Below are 24,428 nucleotides of genomic sequence, written 5' to 3' on the forward strand. Positions count from 1 at the left end.
CTTTTTACCCATGACAGCAACAAGCGATATGTGTGGCTGTTTTTTAACTGTCTCTTTACACTTTACTGACAATTTCTCTCTAGCAGCTAATCACAGGGCTGCCATCAGAACTTGTGGGGCCCGAGACTGACAAAATAGGTAGCCCCCTGGGGTAGGAGCTGTGGATACTGTGGGTGGAGCTACAGCAGTGGTGGGGCATACATTGGCATGTAATCCATAAACCAGTTTAAAAAGAAAATTATATAAGTTTGGGCTGTGGGGGTGGGTATTATTATAACAGGTCAATCATAAATGATGATACCCTAGCCCCTGCCTCAGTCGCCTGAGTATATAGATGTAGCAGCCTCCATAGTTACTGCGATGCATACGCATGTGCTTACTAATCAAGGCAATAACTATGCGCGCTTGGCTGCGACAAGTCACACCAGAGATTGTTCCATAGAAAGTCTATGCACTGCTGATGCAAATATATGCGCGTATACAGCCCCCCAACAGTAAACAGATTGCGGGTGCGACTAGCCTAGATGACAGCTGCTACATCTGTACATAAATACTCTCATGGTAGTCCCACCAACAGTAGTTGGTCTGCCGCGAGTCTGCAGACATAATGTTGCCTTATCTTTCATGACTGCTGTTAAATGTTATGCTTCATTGTGTTCCCATGTGTATGATAGTCCATATTGTTGGTTGTTTTGTCTCCTCCATGGTGGCGGATATAAAGGACATTTATATAAATATACACTTGTCCGCAGCTGCAGAAGCGGCCTGGGCCCCCTGTCTTTTGGGGCCCAGGACAAAAGTCCCTGCAGTACCCCTTTTGATGGCAGCCCTGGCTAATCATATAAAACACTGGCATATTGAAAATGTAAAGTGTTCTGGTATCTCTTACTATATCAGTCCCTGTCTACTAAAAACTGTCGTTTAATGCAAATTAGAGGAATAAGACAGTTGATGACAGGTCTTTTAATTAAAATTTGTGAAATGGCATATTTGAGCTGCACTGTCCAAGTAAAATAAAATGTCATAATTAAGGCCCTCATTCCGAGTTGTTTTTTTGCAAGCTGCTTTTAGCAGCTTTGCACACGCTAAGCCGCCGCCTACTGGGAGTGAATCTTAGCTTATCAAAATTGCGAACGAAAGATTAGCAAAATTGCGAATAGACACTTCTTAGCAGTTCAGTCAGTTTCGTTCCTGGTTTGACGTCACAAACACTCCCAGCGTTCGGCCAGACACTCCTCCGTTTCTCCAGCCACTCCCGCATTTTTCCCAGAAACATTAGCGTTTTTTCGCACACACCCATAAAACGGCCAGTTTCCGCCCGGAAACACCCACTTCCTGTCAATCACATTACGATCACCAGAACGAAGAAAAAACCTCGTAATGCCGTGACTAAAATACCTAACTGCATAGCAAATTTACTTGGCGCAGTCGCACTGCGGACATTGCGCATGCGCATTAGCGACTAATCGCTCCGTTGCGAGAAAAACATAACGAGCGAACAACTCGGAATGACCCCCTAAATAAGCAAAGTTGCAGTGAATTGAGTCTTGCCAGAGCCGTAACTAGCTGTGTACCAGTGGTGCCTTGCCCACAGCACATATGCACTGTGGGCACACCATCTGGCAGCACCACCCACATGCCCACTCAGTCAACCACCGCCTCCCGCTGCAGCAGCGCTGCCCTGTATGTAGTGGTGTGCACTCTGGGGCAGATTTATTAAGCTCAGTGAAGTGATAAAGTGGAAGGTGATAAAGGACCAGCCAATCAGATCCTAGCTACCATGTCACAGGCTGGGTTTTAAAAATGACAGTTAGGAGATGATTGGCTGGTCCTTTATCACCTTCCAATTTATCACTTCACCGAGCTTAATAAATCTGCCCCTCAGTTCCTTCTCTGCTGCTGAGCGCACTACTATACAGACTTGCAGCTAGGGCCACCATCAAGGGGGGGACTTTCGCACTTCTGTCCCCGGCCCGGGCAGAAAGAGGGCCCGGCAGTGGCAGCAGATTAAGGAAAGAGCAGCCAGGCATTCATTGATTGACAGCGGTTGTATTTCAAATTTGGAGCTGTCCATGATGCGACCTGATGGACTGCTCGCAGACCGACAGCCAATCAAGAGCAGCCACAACTGGCCATAGGAAGGCTCCACCTCCCAATGTAACAGAACCTGTAATCTGATGGCATCTCTGACAATAATTATGCCATAGTAATTCTAAATCGACAGTGTTTTTGCTAAACAATGTTTATATACTGTATATTGGGGGTCATTCCGAGTTGTTCGCTCACTAGCTGCTTTTAGCAGCATTGCACACGCTAGGCCGCCGCCCTCTGGGATTGTATCTTAGCTTAGCAGAATTGCGAACGAAAGATTAGCAGAATTGCGAATAGAAAATTCTTAGCAGTTTCTGAGTAGCTCCAGACTTACTCCTACACTGCGATCGGGTCAGCCCATTTCGTTCCTGGTTTGACGTGACAAACACGCCCTGCGTTCGGCCAGCCACTCCTCCGTTTCTGCAGACACTCCCGCGTTTTATCCTGGCACGCCTGCGTTTTTCCGCACACTCCCAGAAAACGGACAGTTTTCGCCCAGAAACACCCACTTCCTGTCAATCACTCTACGAACACTTCAACGATGGAAATTCTTTGTTCGGACGTGAGTAAATCTACTAAGTTTTGAGCTAAAATACTTAGCACATGCGCACTGCATACCATGCGCATTTTCACCTTAATCGCTCCGTTGCGAAAATCGGCAACGAGCGAACAACTCGGAATGACCCCCATTATACTATAAAATTAAAATATGTATTTTGGTACAAAGCCACAATATTATTACTTTAATTCTTTACTCTTGAATATATTTTTATTCAGGTGGATGATGACCGACTGGACTCCATGTTCCAAGACATGTGGTAAAGGAACTCAAAGCCGTCAGACTGCATGCACCCAGCAGCTGAGAAATGGCACACTGATCACAGTGCGGGAGAGAGACTGCCATGGATATAAACCGCCATCATCCCAGCGCTGTGAGGGCCAGGACTGTATGACAGTGTGGGAGGCCGGAGTGTGGTCTGAGGTGTAGTAATACACATGCAGAAGATAAATAGGATGGATCATTTCATTGTTACTATATTCAGCTTGTTTTAAGACACCTAGGCCCATATTAGCTAAACAATTGTTTGAACAGCATGCAGTTATGGGCAGTAAATTTGACGTTTTTCAGTGCACAGTATCATTACAATTATTGAGGAAATGTTTCCTTTGGTTAGGCTTGAGGAGCAAGTTTTAACCTTAACTTATTGTACACATATATATAAAGGAGAAGGGGGAGGGGGGTATTTTGTATTTTTGTTTTCCTTCCCCCCACAATCAGCACACTATAGGACACTCCCATGATCTAGCCACACCAAGCCATACTTGCCGACTTTTAGGCTGCTCTCTCCGGGAGAGAGCAGCCAGGTCGGCTCAGCAGGGGGACGGGCAGTGACGTAACGTGCTGAAGGGGTGGGCCAGAGGCGGGACGGGGGTGTGGTGGAGGCGGGACAGGGGCGTGGCTGTGTGATCACGTCATGTAAGCCATGCCCCCCGCTGTGTAATGCCACTATTACCGGCATTATACAGCAGGGGGTGTGGCTATGATGACGCAATTCAATAAAAATCGCGTCATTGCCTGCCTGGACTGCCCACTTTACTCGCTAAGTGGCCGGCCAGGCAGAGCGAACCCTGAAATCGGGAGACTTGCCTGCTCTTCCGGGGGGGCCGGGAGGGTCACCCGATTTTCGGGAGCCTTCCGACCATTGCGGGAGAGTAGGCAAGTATGCACCCAATCTCTGTAGATTCCTGCTGTCATGTGATGGTGCAAGTACTGAAAAAAAATGGAAGTAAAAAAAACAAACTGTATAAAAATCCTGGTATTTGTAGCAGTCACTTTGTGTAATAGTTCTAATGAGTGCGTCATCTCCTTCACATGCACCATCTTACAGTAACAAACCAAAGCGCAAAGCAAACATAAAATATTTCATTTTCAGTGCTCCTTGAAATGCGGCAAAGGTGTGCGCCATCGGACTGTGAGGTGCACAAACCCACGTAAGAAGTGCTTAATATCCACAAGACCACGGGAAATGGAAGACTGTGAAGATTATTCCAAGTGCTACATATGGAGGACGGGAGATTGGTCTAAGGTGCTTTCAGTTTAAATTTAATTATACTCAAAAAAAATTTTTTCTCAGTGATTACTTCTGTAATAAAGAGACTGTGCATTGACAGGAGAATGTGTAAACAGATGCTCACAGTTAGTAAAGTAGCCAGGATTTAGGGTCTATTTACAGGTTGGGTATATGTCGACAGTCATAATGTCAAGTACATTCATCATGTCAACATGAGAATCACTGACAGTCTGATGCTGTAGTGCTACCGACATATAGTGTTTCATAAGAAAGTATAACTTTTTATGTTAAAGCAGCAATACTTTGAAAAAGAGGTGTGTTGCTGTTAATAATTTATGTTTCTTGAGTACCATGGCAACCACAGTTATACGGTACATGATGTAGGAAGCAGAAACCTGCCTCTATTATCTGTCTGCGCATTACATCCACCTCATATGACATGTTGAGACCTGTGAGCCCATGATTTGTAGCAAACTGAGTATGTCTGTGGCTATCATTTTATGGTTGCCATCCAGAGAGATTTGAAAAGGAGATAATAATTTGTAGAGTATAGCTAAGATATCTAGTTAAAAGTAAGATATCATCTATACATGATGCTGCTTTAAGTTCTGCACAGAATTTCACTATCTTATTTTATGCATCACATTCACCTGCATTTTAATTTTTTGTTAGATTTTGTGAGAGAAGCCCTGACAAGCTCAAAAAAATCAAGCTTTTTCCACAGTTGCAATTACCATTACTTCACTTGGAACATTTACTAAGCAGTGATAAGAGTGGAGTAGTGAGCCAGTGGAGAAATTTCCCCATCAACCAATCAGCAGCTCTGTATCATTTTATAGTATGCAAATTATAGATGTTACTTCAGTGCTGATTGATTGCCATGGGCAACTTCTCCACTGGCTCACTTCTCCGCTCTTTTCACTGCTTAGTAAATGTACCCCTTGATACCCTATTAATATGAGATAAATTAAAACAATGTACCGTCCCAAGAGGAGGTTGGGAGCAGAAGCGTATCTAGGGTAGGGCGAGTGGGGCATGTGCCCTGGGTGCCTTGGCAGGCCCAGGAGAGGGGGGCGCCGCCGGCGACCAGGGCATCATGCCCCACTCGTCCCCGTCAACCCTAAATGTGAGGGGAGGAGAGCGCAGCGTCTCTCCCTCCCCTCACCGCCGCTGCCAGCACTAACAGCGCTGCCAGCAGCGCTGCTGTGTCCGGTCTCCGGCGCTAGCCAATCAGAGCTTGCGGACCGGCTCCTGATTGGCTGCCGGTCCGCGAGCTCTGATTGGCTAGCGAACCGGCGCCAGACAGCCGCTGGAGACCTGGAGCGGTGAGGGGAAGGAGAGGCGCTGCGCTCTCCTCCCCTCACATAGAGCAAGCGGTGAGTGACGGGGGTGCGGGGGTGGCGGCGGGCTTGGCGGCACAGTGGGGCATGTAACTGGTACCAAATAGGGCATATGTAACTGGCACTGAGTGGGGCATGGCACTGTGGGGCATGTAACTGGCACTGTGGGGCAATGTAACTGGCATTGTGGGGCATGTAACTGGCACTGTGGGGCATGTAACTGGCACTGTGGGGCAATGTAACTGGCATTGTGGGGCATGTAACTGGCACTGTGGGGCATGTAACTGGCACTGTGGGGCATGTATCTGGCACTGTGGGGCATGTATCTGGCACTGTGGGGCATTGTATCCGGCACTGTGGGGCAATGTATCTGGCACTGTGGGGCATGTAACTGGCACTGTGGGGCATGTAACTGGCACTGTGGGGCATTGTATCTGGCACTGTGGGGCAATGTAACTGGCACTGGGGGGCAATGTAACTGGCACTGTGGGGCATGTATCTGGCACTGTGGGGCATTGTATCCGGCACTGTGGGGCATTGTATCCGGCAGTGTGGGGCATTGTATCTGGCACTGGGGGGCAATGTAACTGGCACTGTGGGGCAATGTAACTGGCACTGTGGGGCATTGTATCTGGCACTGTGGGGCAATGTAACTGGTACTGTGGGCCATTTTCAGTGGCCACACCCCTTCTGGAGCGTGGCCACACATACTTCTTTTTGCTATGTTTTTTTTGTTGTTGTTGTTTTTTGGGGGGGCGCCATTTTACATCTTGCCCTGGGCTCCAAAAACCCTAGTTACGCCTCTGGTTGGGAGAGATACCAGCAGAAACTACTCATTTTTGTGGGCACACCATAATACTGTATGTATAGAAAATTTTATTTTATTCAACTTAGGTAAAATATATAAGACTTTACTTTCAATACAACAACAAAGAGAAATATTTTTAGGAAAAATATTTTTTGGTAAGAGTATGTAATAAACCTCCTCTTTCAAAACTGAAATAGTAATCAGTAAGGGTGATTCACCTTACCACAAGTGAAAGCTTGTGAATATCTTTACTCTTAATATTAGTCAACCGTTAAATGTTTCACAGTCTTGTGTTAATCATGTGTGGATTACTGTACATACATAGAGACCAAGATTTGGTCTCCTCATAAATTGTGGACGAGAAATAACAATTTATTATGGTGTCTCTATAAGCCGGAGACACTAATGTCTAGTGGTACCTTTTAAAATAGTTGAAAAGCATTTCCCAGTTCTCACAAATGATGCATTTCATAATATACTGTATACACCTTACTTACACATTAGTATAATGTTCAGAGAGAAAAGCCGTATTAATAATATATCATACTGTATTCATAACATGGATCAGAACAGCATATATCTCTATATCATCACATTTGTCCCCTTTTGTAAACAACGTACATGTGCCTCTTTAACGCAGTTTGAGGTAAACGTAAGAACAGCATATACAGTATCTCTATATCATCACAGTTGTTCACTTTTGTAAAACAACATACATGTGGCTCTTCAGTTTAAACCAATTTAGGATGTAAACGTAAGGGCAGTTTGAATCTCGAATTTCAGCATCTGACCCTCCCCACAAATAATGCATTTAAAGACTCACAGTGGTTAAAGATGTTCCAAATAGGTACTATATTAATGGATCAGTATACTGTGCTGTTGCACAGGTCAAGAAGGTACATAAACATATATAAGTAAGCTTGCACAGTTTTGGTAACAGTCCTTAATAATAGTAATATGTGTGTAGGGCTGTTTGGGCAAGACAGAGAAACAGAGGTACATGTTCAGTCATCCGTGGTAACTCCTGTTATTCCCCAAAGTGTAAACAGTGAATGGGGGAGTGAGGGTGAGGCCAGGGGACTTACTGCTGTAGAAGAAAGTGAATAACACTTCTGCTGCACCTTTCCACACTCGATCTCCACGCACTGGTGTCTTAATATAACATTGCAGTGACATTGGGATAGAGAGGTCAGCGTGAGAGAGTCTATGTAGGGAGAAATAAGAGGGAATGGGAGATAAAAAGGTACCTTTTGCGGGCAGCCTTGCCTATGTGTCTCCAGGAATGAAACAGAGTCCTGCCGTGCACAGTAGGACTCTTAGAACTGAACGTACGTTTCACATTCAGTTTCTCAACAGTTGTTCTGATCCATGTTATGAATGCAGTACACTGATATATTAATACGGCGTTTCTCTCTTAACATTAATACCAAATGTGTTAGTAAGGTGTATATATGATGAAATGCATCATTTGTGAGAACTGGGAAATGCTTTTCAACTACTCTAAAAGGTACCACTAGACATTAGTATCTCCGGCTTATACAAACACCGAGGCGAGATCTTGGTCTCTGCTTGTATCATCCACAAATGGTTGAAACAATACTGTGATACATTTAACAGTTGACTAATATTAAGAATAAAGATATTCACAAGCTTTTACTTGTGGAAAGGTGAATCACCCTTACCGATTACTATCTTTTCTTTTGAAAGAGGAGGTTTATTATTACATACCCCTCAGCAAAAAATATTTTTCCTAAAAATATTTCTCTTTCTTGTTGTATTGTAAGTAGAGATGAGCGGGTTCGGTTCTCGGAGATACGAACCCCCCCGAACTTCATGCATTTTACACGGTTCCGAGGCAGCCTTGGATCTTCCCGCCTTGCTCGGTTAACCCGAACGTGCCTAAACGTCATCATCCCGCTGTCGGATTCTCGCGAGATTCGGATTCTATATAAAGAGCCGCGCGTCGCCACCATTTTCACTCGTGCATTGGATATTGAACGGAGAGGACGTGGCTGCGTTCTCTCCCTGAAAAGCTCCGTAATCTGTGCTCAGTGTGCTGCAAATATCTGTGCTCAGTGTGCTGCAAATATCTGTGCTCAGTGTGCTGAAAATATCTATGTTCTCTGCCTGAAAACATTCCATATCTGTGCTCAGTGTGCTGCAAATATCTGTGCTCAGTGTGCTTTATTGTGGGTACTGGGGACCACCAGTATATAATTATACTTATAGTAGTACAGTACAGTAGGCCATTGCTGGATCTTGCAGCTCTGTGTCACTGCAAGTATCCATTCCATATCTGTGCTGCATTTTTGTGAGCAGTATATATAGTATTACAGTGCAGCATTTTGGTGACCCAACAGTATATAGTTGTGTAGAGTAGGCCATTGCTGTATCTTGCAGCTCTGTGTCACTGCAAGTATCCATTCCATATCCGTGCTGCATTTTTGTGAGCAGTATATATAGTATTACAGTGCAGCATTTTGGTGACCCAACAGTATATAGTTGTGTACAGTAGGCCATTGCTGTATCTTGCAGCTCTGTGTCACTGCAAGTATCCATTCCATATCTGTGCTGCATTTTTGTGAGCAGTATATATAGTATTATAGTGCAGCATTTTGGTGACCCAACAGTATATAGTTGTGCACAGTAGGCCATTGCTGTATTTTGCAGCTCTGTGTCACTGCAAGTATCCATTACATATCTGTGCTGCATTTTTGTGAGCAGTATATATAGTATTACAGTGCAACATTTTGGTGACCAACAGTATACATATATAGTACAGTACAGTAGGCGATTGCTATTAATATATTACTGGCATATAATTCCACACATTAAAAAATGGAGAACAAAAATGTGGAGGGTAAAATAGGGAAAGATCAAGATCCACTTCCACCTCGTGCTGAAGCTGCAGCCACTAGTCATGGCCGAGACGATGAAATGCCATCAACGTCGTCTACCAAGGCTGATGCCTAATGTCATAGTAGAGAGAATGTAAAATCCCCAAAAAAAAGTTCAGTAAAATGACCCAAAAATCTAAATTAAAAGCGTCTGAGGAGAAGCGTAATCTTACCAATATGCCATTTACGACATGGAGTGGCAAGGAACGGCTGAGGCCCTGGCCTATGGTCATGGCTAGTGGTTCAGCTTCACATGAGGATGGAAGCACTCATCCTCCCGCTAGAAAACTGAAAAGAGTTAAGATGGCAAAAGCACAGCAAAGAACTGTGCGTTCTTCTAAATCACAAATCCCCAAGGAGAGTCCAAATGTGTCGGTTGCGATGCCTGACCTTCCCAACACTGGACGGGAAGAGGTGGCGCCTTCCACCATTAGCACGCCCCCTGCAAGTGCTGGAGGGAGCACCCACAGTCCAGTTCCCGATAGTCAAATTGAAGATGTCACTGTTGAAGTTCACCAGGATGAGGATATGGGTGTTGCTGGCGCTGAGGAGGAAATTGACAAGGAGGATTCTGATGGTGAGGTGGTTTGTTTAAGTCAGGCACCCGGGGAGATATCTGTTGTCCGTGGGATGAATATGTCCATTGACATGCCTGGTCAAATTACAAAAAAAATCACCTCTTCGGTGTGGAATTATTTTAACAGAAATGCGGACAACTGGTGTCAAGCCGTGTGTTGCCTTTGTCAAGCTGTAATAAGTAGGGGTAAGGACGTTAACCACCTAGGAACATCCTCCCTTATACGTCACCTGGAGCGCATTCATCAGAAGTCATTGACAAGTTCAAAAACTTTGGGTGACAGCGGAAGCAGTCCACTGACAACTAAATCCCTTCCTCTTGTACCCAAGCTCCCAGTGCAAACCACACCACCAACTCCCTCAGTGTCAATTTCCTCCTTAGACAGGAACGCCAATAGTCCTGCAGGCCATGTCACTGGCAAGTCTGTCGAGTCCTCTCCTAACTGGGATTCCTCAGATGGATCCTTGAGTGTAACGCCTACTGCTGCTGTTGTTGCTGCTGGGAGTCGATTGTCATTCCAGAGGGGAAGTCGGAAGTCGGAAGACCACTTGTACTACTTCCAGTAAGCAATTGACTGTCCAACAGTCCTTTGCGAGGAAGATGAAATATCACAGCAGTCATCCTGCTGCAAAGCAGATAACTCAGGCCTTGGCAGCTGTGGTGGTGTTAAACGTGTGTCCGGTATCCACCGTTAATTCACAGGGAATTAGAGAATTTATTGAGTTAGTGTGTCCCCGGTACCAAATACCATCTAGGTTCCACTTCTCTAGGCAGGCGATACCGAGAATGTACATAGACGTCAGAAAAAGAGTCACCAGTGTCCTAAAAAATGCAGTTGTACCCAATGTCCACTTAACCACGGACATGTGGACAAGTGGAGCAGGGCAGACTCAGGACTATATGACTGTAACAGCCCACTGGGTAGATGTATTGCCTCCCGCAGCAAGAACAGCAGCGGCGGCACCAGTAGCAGCATCTCGCAAACACCAACTCATTCCTAGGCAGGCTACGCTTTGTATCACCGTTTTCCATAAGAGGCACACAGCTGACAACCTCTTTCGGAAACTGAGGAACATCATTGCAGAATGGCTTACCCCAATTGGACTCTCCTGGGGATTTGTGACATCGGACAATGCCACCAATATTGGGGGGTGATTCTGAGTTGATCGCAGCAGGAATTTTGTTAGCAGTTGGGCAAAACCATGTGCACTGCAGGGGGGGCAGATATAACATGTGCAGAAAGAGTTACATTTGGGTGGGTTATTTTGTTTCTGTGCAGGGTAAATACTGGTTGCTTTATTTTTACACTGCAATTTAGATTACACCCAAATCAAACTCTCTCTGCACATTTTAAATCTGCCTCCCCTGCAGTGCACATGGTTTTGCCCAACTGCTAACAAAATTCCTGCTGTGATCAACTCGGAATTACCCCCATTGTGCGTGCATTACATGTGGGAAAATTCCAGCATGTCCCATGTTTTGCACATACATTGAATTTGGTGGTGCAGAATTTTTTTAAAAACAACAGGGGCGTGCAGGAGATGCTGTCGGTGGCCCGAAGATTTGCGGGCCACTTTCGGCATTCAGCCACCGCGTGCCGAAGACTGGAACACCAGCAAACACTCCTGAACCTGCCCCGCCATCATCTGAAGCAAGAGGTGGTAACGAGGTGTAATTCAACCCTCTATATGCTTCAGAGGATGGAGGAGCAGCAAAAGGCCATTCAAGCCTATACATCTGCCTACGATATAGGCAAAGGAGGGGGAATGCACCTGACTCAAGCGCAGTGGAGAATGATTTCAACATTGTGCAAGGTTCTGCAACCCTTTGAACTTGCCACACGTGAAATCAGTTCAGACACTGCCAGCCTGAGACAGGTCATTCCCCTCATCAGGCTTTTGCAGAAGCAGCTGGAGAGATTGAAGGAGGAGCTAAAACGGAGCGATTCCGCTAGGCATGTGGGACTTGTGGATGGAGCCCTTCATTCGCTTAACCAGGATTCACGGGTGGTCAATCTGTTGAAATCAGAGCACTACATTTTGGCCACCGTGCTCGATCCTAGGTTTAAAGCCTACGTTGTATCTCTCTTTCCGGCAGACACAAGTGTGCAGAGGTGCAAAGACCTGCTGGTGAGACACTTGTCAAATCAAGCGGAACGTGACCCGTCAACAGCTCCTCCTTCACATTCTCCCGCAACTGGGGCTGCGAGCAAAAGGCTAAGAATTCCGAGCCCACCCGCTGGCGGTAATGCAGGGCAGTCTGGAGCGAGTGCTGACATCTGGTCCGGACTGAAGGACCTGCCAACGATTACTGACAAGTCGTCTACTGTCACTGCATATGATTCTATCACAATTGAAAGAATGGTGGAAAATTATATGAGTGACAGCATCCAAGTAGGCACGTCAGACAGTCCGTACGTATACTGGCAGGAAAAAGAGGCAATTTGGAGACCCTTGCACAAACTGGCTTTATTTTACCTAAGTTGCCCCCCCTCCAGTGTGTACTCCGAAAGAGTGTTTAGTGCAGCCGGTCACCTTGTCAGCAATCGGCGTACGAAGTTACTTCCAGAAAATGTGGAGAAGATGATGTTCATCAAAATGAATTATAATCAATTCCTCCATGGAGACATTCACCAGCAATTGCCTCCAGAAAGTACACAGGGACCTAAGATGGTGGATTCCAGTGGGGACGAATTAATACTCTGTGAGGAGGATGTACACAGTGGAAGGGGTGAGGAATCGGACGATGAGGAGGAGGTGGACATCTTGCCTCTGTAGAGCCAGTTTGTGCAAGGAGAGATTGATTGCTTCTTTTTTGGTGGGGGCCCAAACCAACCAGTCATTTCAGCCACAGTCGTGTGGCACACCCTGTGGCTGAAATGATGGGTTTGTTAAAGTGTGCATGTCCTGTTTATACAACATAAGGGTGGGTGGCAGGGCCCAAGGACAATTCCATCTTGCACCTCTTTTTTTTTATTTATTTATCTCTGCATCATGTGATGTTTGGGGCTAATTTTTTTAAGTGCCATCCTGTCTGACACTGCAGTGCCACTCCTAGATGGGCCAGGTGTTTGTGCCGGCCACTTGGGTCGCTTAACTTAGTCATCCAGCGACCTCAGTGCAAATTTTAGGACTAAAAATAATATTGTGAGGTGTGAGGTGTTCAGAATAGACTGGAAATGAGTGTAAATTGTGGTTATTGAGGTTAATAATACTATAGGATCAAAATTACCCCCAAACACCCGAATCCAAAACACACCCGAATCCGACAAAAAATTTTCAGGGAGGTTTTGCCAAAACGCGTCCGAATCCAAAACACGGCCGCGGAACCGAATACAAAACCAAAACACAAAACCCGAAAAATTTCCGGTGCACATCTCTAAGTAAGTAAAGTCTTATATATTTTACCTAAGTTTGAATAAAAGTTATATTTTAATATTTTCTATACATATTGTTAGAGATGAGCGGGTTCGGTTCGTCGAGAACCGAACCCCCCCCCCGAGCTTCACGTGGTTTACACGGGCCCGAGGCAGCCTCGGTTCTTCCCGCCTTACTCGCAAAACCCGAACGAGGCAAAACGTCATCATACCGCTGTCGGATTCTCGCGAGATTCGGATTCCATATAAAGAGCCGCATGTCGCCGCCATTTTCACTCGTGCATTGTACTTTGAGTGGAGAGGACGTGGCTACGTTCTCTGACTGAAAAGCCCAATATCTGTGCTCAGTATCAGTGCTGCATTGTGGTGACCAGTATACTACAGTACAATAGCCCATTGCTGTATCTTGCTGCTCCGTGTCAGTTCTAGTATCCTCATCAGTGCTCAATATCTGTGCTCAGTATCACTGCAGCATTGTGGTGACCAGTATATAGTACTACAGTACAGTAGTCCATTGCTGTATCTTGCTGCTCCGTGTCAGTTCTAGTATCCTCATCAGTGCTCAATATTTGTGCTCAGTATCAGTGCTGCATTGTGGTGACCAGTATATAGTACTACAGTACAATAGTCCATTGCTGTATCATGCTGCTCCGTGTCAGTTCTAGTATCCTCATCAGTGCGCAATATCTGTGCTCAGTATCACTGCAGCATTGTGGTGACCAGTATATAGTACTACAGTACAGTAGTCCATTGCTGTATCATGCTGCTCCGTGTCAGTTCTAGTATCCTCATCAGTGCTCAATATCTGTGCTCAGTATCAGTGCAGCATTGTGGTGACCAGTATATAGTACTACAGTACAGTAGTCCATTGCTGTATCTTGCTGCTCCGTGTCAGTTCTAGTATCCTCATCAGTGCTCAATATCTGTGCTCAGTATCAGTGCAGCATTGTGGTGACCAGTATATAGTACTACAGTACAGTAGTCCATTGCTGTATCTTGCTGCTCCGTGTCAGTTCTAGTATCCTCATCAGTGCTCAATATCTGTGCTCAGTATCAGTGCTGCATTGTGGTGACCAGTATATAGTACTACAGTACAGTAGTCCATTGCTGTATCTTGCTGTTCCGTGTCAGTTCTAGTATTCTCATCAGTGCTCAATATCTGTGCTCAGTATCAGTGCAGCATTGTGGTGACCAGTATATAGTACTACAGTACAGTAGTCCATTGCTATATCATGCTGCTCCATGTCTACGTTCTCTGACTGAAAAGCCCAATATCTGTGCTCAGTATCAGTGCTGCATTGTGGTGACCAGTATACTACAGTACAATAGTCCAGTGCTGTTCTCGCTGCCCAGTGTCAGTTCTAGTATTCTCATCAGAGCTCAGTATCACTACTCATTGTCTTGTGCTGCATTGTGGTGACCAGTATATTACAGTACAATAGTCCAGTGCTGTTCTCGCTGCCCAGTGTCAGTTCTAGTATTCTCATCAGTGCTCAGTATCACTACTCATTGTCTTGCTGCTGCATTGTGGTGACCAGTATACTACAGTATATTTCTAAAAGTCCAGTGTCTTGTGCTGCATCTTGCTGCTGTAGGGTGCTGTGGTAGAGTCCTGTCACTGTGTATAGGTCATGAAAGTGGCGGAGATGGTTCCCGTATAGTACCGGAACCAAAAGAGAAAAGAAATACTAAATGTCTCTTCTGGAGCACACTTGTATTCTTCAATGCAAAAGATTTGTATTATTATTAGGTTAAAATATAACTTTTATTATTTTCCCTCATAAAATAATGGCTCAAAGGCAACAACAACAACAAAAAAAAAGGAAAAAAATAATAACAATATATATAAAAAACTATCTAATTAAACATCAAATAGTATCGGTATTTGTAAGTACTGGCGTGGTGGCTCAATGAGCAAAAATATGTGTCCGATGTTAAAGATAGGTCTCTACTTCCTATTTTGTTATAATATGTGCTATGATAGAGATATAGCAGGAAAAGAGAAAGAATGTACTCCGGGCTCTAACCAATTCACTGGTAAAGTACTGTCTGAAAGGAATATGCCATGATGCTTTGGTTCAGGGTCCTGTGTCCTTGGTTTGGATAAAAATACCTGCGGTACCCGGTATTCTCTTGTGGTCTCCCACCTAGGTACTGACCTGGCCCACAGTGCTTGGCTTCCAAGATCAGACGAGGTTGGGCATACTCAGTGTGGTTTGACCGCAGGTAAGTACATCACACCTGATGACACTGGGAACCATATGTTGTCTGATATGAAATGCCTGTGGGAACTCACAAAGTTAATCAAAAATACTGAGTGCTTCAAAAAATGATGCGAGAATAATTTGGGTGGTAGTGTGACAATGCTGGAAAGGCTTTCAGAGATAATCTGCGCAAAGACAATCAGTAGTGCAGCTGTAGTCTATGTCTGGTAGTGCTTCCCCTCTGCACTACAGATACAATGCAATCTTAGAAAATTTAGACAATAGACCACAAGCGCTCCACAAATAGAACCAGTTCACCCTCTGTTCACCACAGATAGAGATAGAATCAAAAAAAAGGGAGAGTAATACCGTCCTTGTTATGAGGTATCAACTTCACAATTGATTGAAGATATATTCAAAATATTTCTTTAAGGTGTACCATCTGTAATAAACTGTGTCCCCTTTATATAATCTGAGAGCTGGTTGGTTTTTGCTCATAAAGGGGAACACATTAAAAACATGGATAGTGCAAATTATCGTTTTAAAAACACACAGGTTTTAATGACAATGACACACTTACAAACATAGAAGATAAAAGCGCATATCACAGAATTCCCTCTCAGGCAATAGCAGCAGTTTTGTGGAAAGTCCTCATTTATCCCAGATGGAATTTTGGGTTGGCTGTACCGAGCTCCGGAACAAGGAAACAGCAGGATCTCCAGAAAACAGCACTGAGATGGGGTGATGACAAGTGGGAGAGCAGCACGCTTAACGCGTTTCAGACATCATCGTCCTTCGTCAGAAGCGTATCCTGCTGCTCTCCTTATTCTCCCTTTATACCCTATACTAATACAGAGATCACCTGTACTAAATCACCGCTAATCGGCTAACTGATCACGGCGCCGGTGTAGTCCTCAGCCGCCCGTCACTTCCGAGTCAGCTGTGCGTTCCATTTACTTCCTGGTGCGTTCCGCCGACCGGAAGTGGTCATCGCGATCCGGAAGTGGTGCTCCGTCATTTATTTTTGCGTTCCACTTTATAGCTGGAGTATTCAGGCGGCGATCAGACCTTCCCTCCTTTAGATAGGGACAATCTAATTCCATGGGCTACACAACTTTCACTTCATGATCATTAATAACAGTGTGCCTCAAAAAACAAAAAATATAATTATACATACAGTAAAATATAATTCATATAAGATTCCTATGATTAAAATATAGATTAAAACATGTGCATAAAGAAGAACATACAAGTGAAGAAGAAATTCCCTGATAAAAGAATGCCATGAGTGATGAGGGAAAACAATCTATATCTCAGGTCAGTGGCGTAAGTTCGTCCCAGTCGCCCGGAGGCATAATAAATGTTGGTGCCCCCCTACATATACACACACATACCATATGTAACTATCCGGCACTCAGGGTGAACAGTAGTAGCGTGCTCAGGTATCTTTCCCAATAGTAATATACATACACATACAAAGTGGACGCACTCCAAGTCAGTCATTACAATAAAACAGACACCAGCATACCTTTATAGTACACCTACAGTGCTCCCTCACCCGCCAGCGGGTCTCGATGGAGATGCTTTGGCGCAGCGGTGTGCCGATATATATAAAAAAAACACACAAAACCTCATTCACTTAAAAACACACACACGCCTCTTTCACTTAAACACACAAACGCCGGTTTCACTTAAACACACACATGCCTTTCACTTAAAAACACACACATGCCTCTCACTTACACATGGCTCTTTCACTTAAAAACACACACACCGCTTTCACTTAAACACACACATGCCTCTCACTTACACACACACATGCCTCTCACTTACACACACACACCTCTCACACACACATTCAGAAACTGACATCCCTCCATATATTTGTAAGGTAGCGTGTACCCAGACCAGGTGTGTGCTCTGTACATAGTCCTGTAGAAATGCTGAAATGCCCCTTTAATCCTTGCCTCTCACACACATGCCTCTCACTTACACACACACACACACACACACACACACACACACACACACATGCCTCACACACACATGCCTCTCACTTACACACACACACACACACACACACACACACACACACACCTCTCGCTTACACACACACACACACACACACACACACACACACACACACACACACATGCCTCTTTTACTTGAACACACAACTTTCTTTAAACACACACACACACCTCACTTAAAAACATGCACACACAAAACACAGTGCTTCCAATATTTATTAAGGCTTGAGGCAAGTGCTGCCAGTGCCTACCTTTGGCTATCATCAGCCTGACGGAGGAGCAGAGAGCTTCCCTCGGCTGGCTTGCTTAACTGAAAGGGCTCGGGAGGAGCCGCACTCTGGAGCTCCCCCTAGCTGCAGCCAGTGCCAGGTCTCTGTATATACAGGAGGCAGCTTCCGTCTCACTGACACAGCTCCTCCGTCTGTAAGAATCATTAAAAAAATTTTTAGCAACGGCAGTGGCGGAACTAGAGAATGGTGGGCCCAGGTGCAACAATATGCATTGGGCCCTCCTCCCATATTATAAATAGGTGAAGCGCATCACCCAGAAAATTGAGTTTTGTCTCACTGAGAAGGGTGTCGCCATACAATAGTACTCTATAGTCACGTTGCGCCACACAGTAGAGATCCTTATACATGGTACATCACACAGTAGTGATCCTTGTACACGGTACATCACACAGTAGAAGCCTTATACATGTTATATCACACAGTAGAGAGCATTATACACGTTACACCACACAGTAGATAGCATTATACACGTTACGTCACACAGTAGAGAGGCTTATACACGGTACGTCACACAGTAGAGAGCCTTATACGTGTTACGCCACACAGTAGAGATCCTTATACACATTACGTCACACAGTAGAGAAGCTTATACACGTTACGCCACACAGTAGAGAGCATTATACACGTTACGCCACACAGTAGAGATCCTTATACACGTAATGTCACACAGTAGAGATCCTTATACACGTTACGTCACACAGCAGAGAGCCTTATACATGTTACGCCACACAGTAGAGATCCTTATACACGTAATGTCACACAGTAGAGATCCTTATACACGTTACGTCACACAGCAGAGAGCCTTATACATGTTACGCCACACAGTAGAGATCCTTATACACGTTACGTCACACAGTAGAGAGCATTATACACGTTACGTCACCCAGTAGAGAGCCTTATACACGTTACATCACACAGTTGAGAGCCTTATACACGTTACGCCAGTGTCTACCTGATGTGCACACAAACATTAACTACGAGGAATGTGAGCTAGATAGAAACAGATGTAGCCAGCCTCATTTTTGCCGTGATGCGGTGGTATGGGCGTACGCATTGCGACAAGCTTCAGTGAACGCTGTGCTGCGCTAAGTTGCAGCCGACGTTCTCTCTATAGCGCATGCACATTTCATAGACATGGGAACACTAGTCGTGAGTGTGGCTACATCTGTAGATATGGATATACAATATACTGTATATACACACATAGTAAACACACACACAGCAAAATACATATACACACACACATCCATAGCAAAAACGTACAAACACACACACACTACTAAACACACATAGCAAAACACATATATACATACACAAACACACACCCATAGCAAAAAAATACAGTATACATACACCAATAGCAAAATACATACACCCCCCCATAGCAAAACCACACACATGCACCCATAGCAAAACACATACACCCATAGCAAAACACACACAGCTACATACACACACACACACACACACACACACACACACACACACAGCCAGCATGTGCGTACAACATACTTTGCACCTCCTGGCTCCTGTAAGGCTCCTCACTGCGGCTGAGCCGATGTCTCCCAGTCCTCACTCTCCACACACACTGCTGCCGTGACTGTCCCTCCTCCCTCCCCCTTCTCCCAGCATTCAGCGGTGGCAGAGACCAGGACTATGGAGTAAGAAGCAGCAGCGCGGTGCCGAGATGAAGGGTGATGAGCTCACCCTTCTCACTTGCTGGCGCTGTGCGCTCACGTCCGGCGGCTTCCTCCTGTGTTAAGGCCTGCAGCGCAGCGACGGCAGCGTGTAATGAGTCAGTGAGACTCATTACACTGCTGCCGGCTGTGGGCCCCGCAAGTTCCGCCGCTGAGCAGCGGCGATCAGGCAGCGGGAGACAGTGGAGGAAATGTGCCCCCTACAGGCTAGGAGCCCGGCGGCAGCCGACTCCACTGCCTCCCACAGTTCCGCCCCTGTCTCAGGTTAAGAAACATTTTAATTCAAAATCCCCATTCAGACCCCTGGGGACCAGGGTATCTAGATGGTAGACCCATCTCATCTCTGCTTGGGATAGGCGTTTCTCCACATTCCTATTTTTCCAAGTGGTAGGATTAACTGAATTCCCCAAAAGCCCTTTATTCTACATTCATTGGACTCATGGCACTCTTTAAAATGGGATGACACAGTGTGAGTAAGCAATCCTTTCCTTATGTTGTATATATGTTCTGCTGCTCTGGTTTTAAGATTCCTAGTGGTCTTTCCCACATAATACTGACCACATGAGCATTCCAGAACATATACAACATTTCTAGAGTGACAGGATATGAATTCTTTTATTTCCACCTGCCTATTATTTATGTTTAAATGGGTAAATTTCCTTTCTGTCAGTTTGACGGTTTTACACATCAAACATTCTCCACAATGGTGGAACCCTTTTGTCCTAATACTTTGTCTAGGGTTGACTTCGAGGTTGCTTCTCACTAACTGATTCTGTATTGATGATGCCCTTCTATAGATAAAAACGGGCTTATCTGGTATCACCTTGCCCAATAACGAATCCTGTTGGAGTAACTTCCAATTATTTTTAAAAATGGCCTCAACCTGTCTATGTTTAGTACTAAATTGACTTAAAAAGGCCCATTGGAATTTATTGTCCTTTTCTCCATTTGTGCTGTTGGTCTTTAAAAGATCCGTTCTTTCTATATGATCTACCCTGGCTCTAGCCCTACTCAGGGTATCTTTTGAATAGCCCTTTGCTAAGAACCTTTCAGAAAGATCATCCTGCTGTTGTTTACAAACAGAAAAATCCATATAATTGCGTTTGATACGAATGTATTGGCTGAACGGAATTGATTGTAACCAGTTGGGGTGATGTTGGTTAGACATCTCAATAAAACTGTTAGAGTCAGTAGCTTTCCTAAAAGTGCGGGTCTTCAAGGCCCCGGCATCAACATATATTTCTAAGTCCAAAAAATGGATGCAGATTTGACTAAGATCAAATGTTAGTTGTATTGCTACATCATTTGTATTTAATATACTGCACAAACTGGTTAAGCCTTCCATAGTACCCCTCCAAACAAAGATAATGTCATCTATAAAGCGTTGCCAGAGCACCAGGCTCGTCCCCAGCATGTCCCCACCAAACACCACCTGTTCCTCCCAGTGGGCCATAAACAAGTTGGCATAGCTGGGGGCGAACCCGGTGCCCATGGCAGTGCCCTTCCTCTGCAAGTAGAATGAACCCTCGAAAATAAAATAGTTATTTATTAAAATAAAATTAATACCTTCCAGGATAAATTGTTTTAAGTCTGAACTTAGGGCGCTTTGGTCCAAAAAATAGGAGACAGCTGTTATACCCTTTTCTCTATCAATAATGGTATAGAGAGATGCCACGTCAGCAGTACATAGATGGTCACCTTCTTGCCATTCATATGTATCTAATTTCTGAAGGATATCAGTCGTATCCCTCAAATATGCCTTGGTGCACTGTACAATTGGCTTTAGATAGAAGTCAATAAAGGCTGACAGGTTGCTGATTATACTGTTGCAACCTGAAATGATAGGCCTGCCTGGTGGGTGGAGGGGGTCCTTATGGACTTTAGGCAACACATATATTGATGGAACCGATGGGTCCTTAATATTGGTGAAATCAAATTCCATCTGCGAGATGGTTTTTGATTGTAATGCCTTAGAGGTAAATTCATTCAATTCTTTTATAACCCTCAGAGTGGGGTCCCCTTTCAGTTTCTTATAGGTATTGTCATCCGACAGTTGTCTGTTTATCTCATCAACATATGCCGCCCTGTCCATAAGGACCACCCCTCCACCCTTGTCTGCAGGCTTAATTACAATCGAATCATCCTCTCTCAAAGCTTTTAATGCAGCGAACTGTTTCTTGGTAAGGTTTAGATTATTCCTTTTATTAGTTCCACGTTGAGTTTTCACTAGTTTTTCTATTTCATCAGTTACTACCTTATTAAAGACATCTATGCAACTCCCCTTGCAGAAAGTTGGATTAAATGTAGATGGAGTGCGAAAGTTTGTCTTACTACATGAGGCGATGCAGGGGCTGGATCGTTTTCCTTTTCTTTATTAAGTAAGAAACGTTTCACTGTTAATTTGCGGGTGAATTTCTGCACATCTAAAAATAAGTCAAAACCTTTCGGTTCACTTGTGGGGGCAAATTTCAGTCCCTTTTGTAGGACTTGTTTCTCTTGTACAGTTAGCTGTTTTTTTGATAAATTAAAAATTTTGGTCTCTACCATAGAATCAGTGACATTTTCATTAGTAACTGGTGTCCTATCTAGCAATTGTTCCTCTAAGGGAGGTGCCTTTTTCAAAAGAAGTTTATTTCTCTTTCTATTTTTCCCAGCCCTTTTCCCCCTGTAAGATTTTTTGGGGACCTTCACATTTTGTTTCTCCCCGACGATTTCTGTTCCCACTCTAAAAAAGAAGCATTGAGATAGTTTGAATTTCCTGGATCATCTATCTCTAATCTTTCATACCTATTGGGGACTACAGGATTATACTCATTGACTTGTTTAAGCCAATTTTTTGGCTGTCGAGTTCGTACGGGGTATTGATTTCTTCCCCGAGTTTCCTGATTTGTTGCACCGTTGTGATCCCTAAATACCAATCTATTAGGTCTCTGTTGGTATGGATTGATTTGATCTCTGTAATCATTCCTATTGCGATTTGACTCATTATAAGAATTAAAGGGGGAGGTATTTTGAGTTTTATATCTCCTATTGAGGTTACGCCAGGCTGGGGTTCTTTTTTTATTCGTTTTTGATACTTGTTTTTTAGGGGTTTCTGTTTTTGAGATCCCCTTACTTCCCTCCTGGGTACCCAACTTATCTCTCTGATATTTTTTGTTTTTCTTTTCCCTTAATTCCTTAGTATTTTTGTTAATTTTCTGTAGGAGTTCCTTCTCATACACCTGAAACTCCTCTAACTCCTTATAGGGGTGTACCAGGGAGTGTAACTCATTGATCTCCTGATTTAATTGTTTCAAGGTGTTCCCTCTTTCTTTAACTATCAATTCGATCAAAGCTCTAGAGCATGTATCGAGGATTTTATTCCATTCATCCTGGAAACCTTCATTAATAGTTTCAAAGGATGGAGGTTTTACAATTTTTAATCCCTTGGGTATCAAGTTCGCCTCAAGATACTTCTCCAGTGTGGTTACCTCCCACCAAATTCTATTTTCCTTCATCATAATATTTTCTAATTTATGAAAAAGAGTACCCAAATCTTCATCACATAAATCTATCACATCAGCATTAGATTTAAAAGTGGTTTTAATGAGATCATTTCTTTTCTCTCTGAATGTAAACATGGCTGCAGCAGAACTCAGAAAAATGAGGAAAAAGTGACAAGTGTAGGAAAGGCTTTCAGAGATAATCTGCGCAAAGACAATCAGTAGTGCAGCTGTAGTCTATGTCTGGTAGTGCTTCCCCTCTGCACTACAGATACAATGCAATCTTAGAAAATTTAGACAATAGACCACAAGCGCTCCACAAATAGAACCAGTTCACCCTCTGTTCACCACAGATAGAGATAGAATCAAAAAAAAAGGGAGAGTAATACCGTCCTTGTTATGAGGTATCAACTTCACAATTGATTGAAGGTATATTCAAAATATTTCTTTAAGGTGTACCATCTGTAATAAACTGTGTCCCCTTTATATAATCTGAGAGCTGGTTGGTTTTTGCTCATAAAGGGGAACACATTAAAAACATGGAGAGTGCAAATTATCAGAAGAGAAAAATAATACAGCTGCGCCCGGGATTAACAGAGCATATAGTAAACCATAATTAATCCATTAATTGCACATGCGGATACAGGTCACCGAGTGTCAAATCAATCAAACCCAATCAATAATGCACATAAATGTTTTAATATAACAAAATAAAATTATATTTAAAATATACTGTGCACAGTATCAAATTAATATTGCTTTAAAAAAGCCAAGGAGAAAACATATAAGACATAAATCATAAAAATGTATCCAGTTATGGACACAACACTGTAGCATAAATGATATCTCAAACTTGTCTCAATTGGGAAATATGGTCATTGAGAAACACTGTTTGCGCAATTGATTTTTTATACAATGACTATAAAATCAATTTAAAGTCCACAATATTGTATGGTGCTATATAAAATTCGCACAGATATCTCAATTCATCAAGTCCATACGGTATATAACTGGTCTTATGATAAGTACTGTTCGTGCAAAAAAAAAACTGTGATATAAATTGCTTGTTCACTAAAACAGGTACGTGTGGCGTCCCACCGTGATGTTACCTGATATGTAGTAAAGGTAGGAGCTGATGTTCGGATTAAGCACACCTCATGTGGCTGCTAAATTGACTGGTAATGTTGAGACCGCTGGTCCTTGATTAAATAGCGGAGGGAAAGGTGCTGGTAATGACCGCCAGACTGCGCTGGCCTCAATGATCACCTCGTGATGCTCTCACCGGAAAATCCGTCCCGTAGATAGTGCAGATAGTGACCGCCAGACTGCGCTGGCCCGAAGGATCACCTCTTACCGCTCTCACCGGCAGACCCGTCCTGTGGCGAGGAGGAGCCGAGCTGGATTTAAACACCTCACGTCAACCCGCCGGGTCAGATGGAAAAGATGTGACCGATAAGCTGCAGCAGAGATAGATTAGCTGTGTCTCATAGGCACCAGTAAAGGCTTTTTTGTCGGTTCGGACCTCTGGATATCAGACCAGAGGAATAACGTGTAGCAGGTATCC

The 24,428-nt window shown here is 44.1% G+C and overlaps 1 protein-coding gene and 1 pseudogene across 1 annotated transcript in view; one reads left to right on the plus strand and one right to left on the minus strand.

Annotated features, from left to right (window-relative positions):
- Positions 1-24,428, plus strand: part of ADAMTS19 (ADAM metallopeptidase with thrombospondin type 1 motif 19) — a 512,659-nt gene that overhangs the window by 442,977 nt on the left and 45,254 nt on the right. The window contains exons 20-21 of the mRNA XM_063964256.1: positions 2,869-3,073; positions 4,026-4,178. Of these exons, the coding sequence (XP_063820326.1) occupies positions 2,869-3,073; positions 4,026-4,178 (358 nt within the window). The remainder of the gene's footprint in view (positions 1-2,868; positions 3,074-4,025; positions 4,179-24,428) is intronic.
- On the minus strand, positions 15,272-15,389 carry LOC134946631 (5S ribosomal RNA; annotated as a pseudogene).

This window comes from Pseudophryne corroboree, chromosome 1 (genome assembly GCF_028390025.1).
Source record: "Pseudophryne corroboree isolate aPseCor3 chromosome 1, aPseCor3.hap2, whole genome shotgun sequence".
NCBI classification, from domain to species: domain Eukaryota; kingdom Metazoa; phylum Chordata; class Amphibia; order Anura; family Myobatrachidae; genus Pseudophryne; species Pseudophryne corroboree.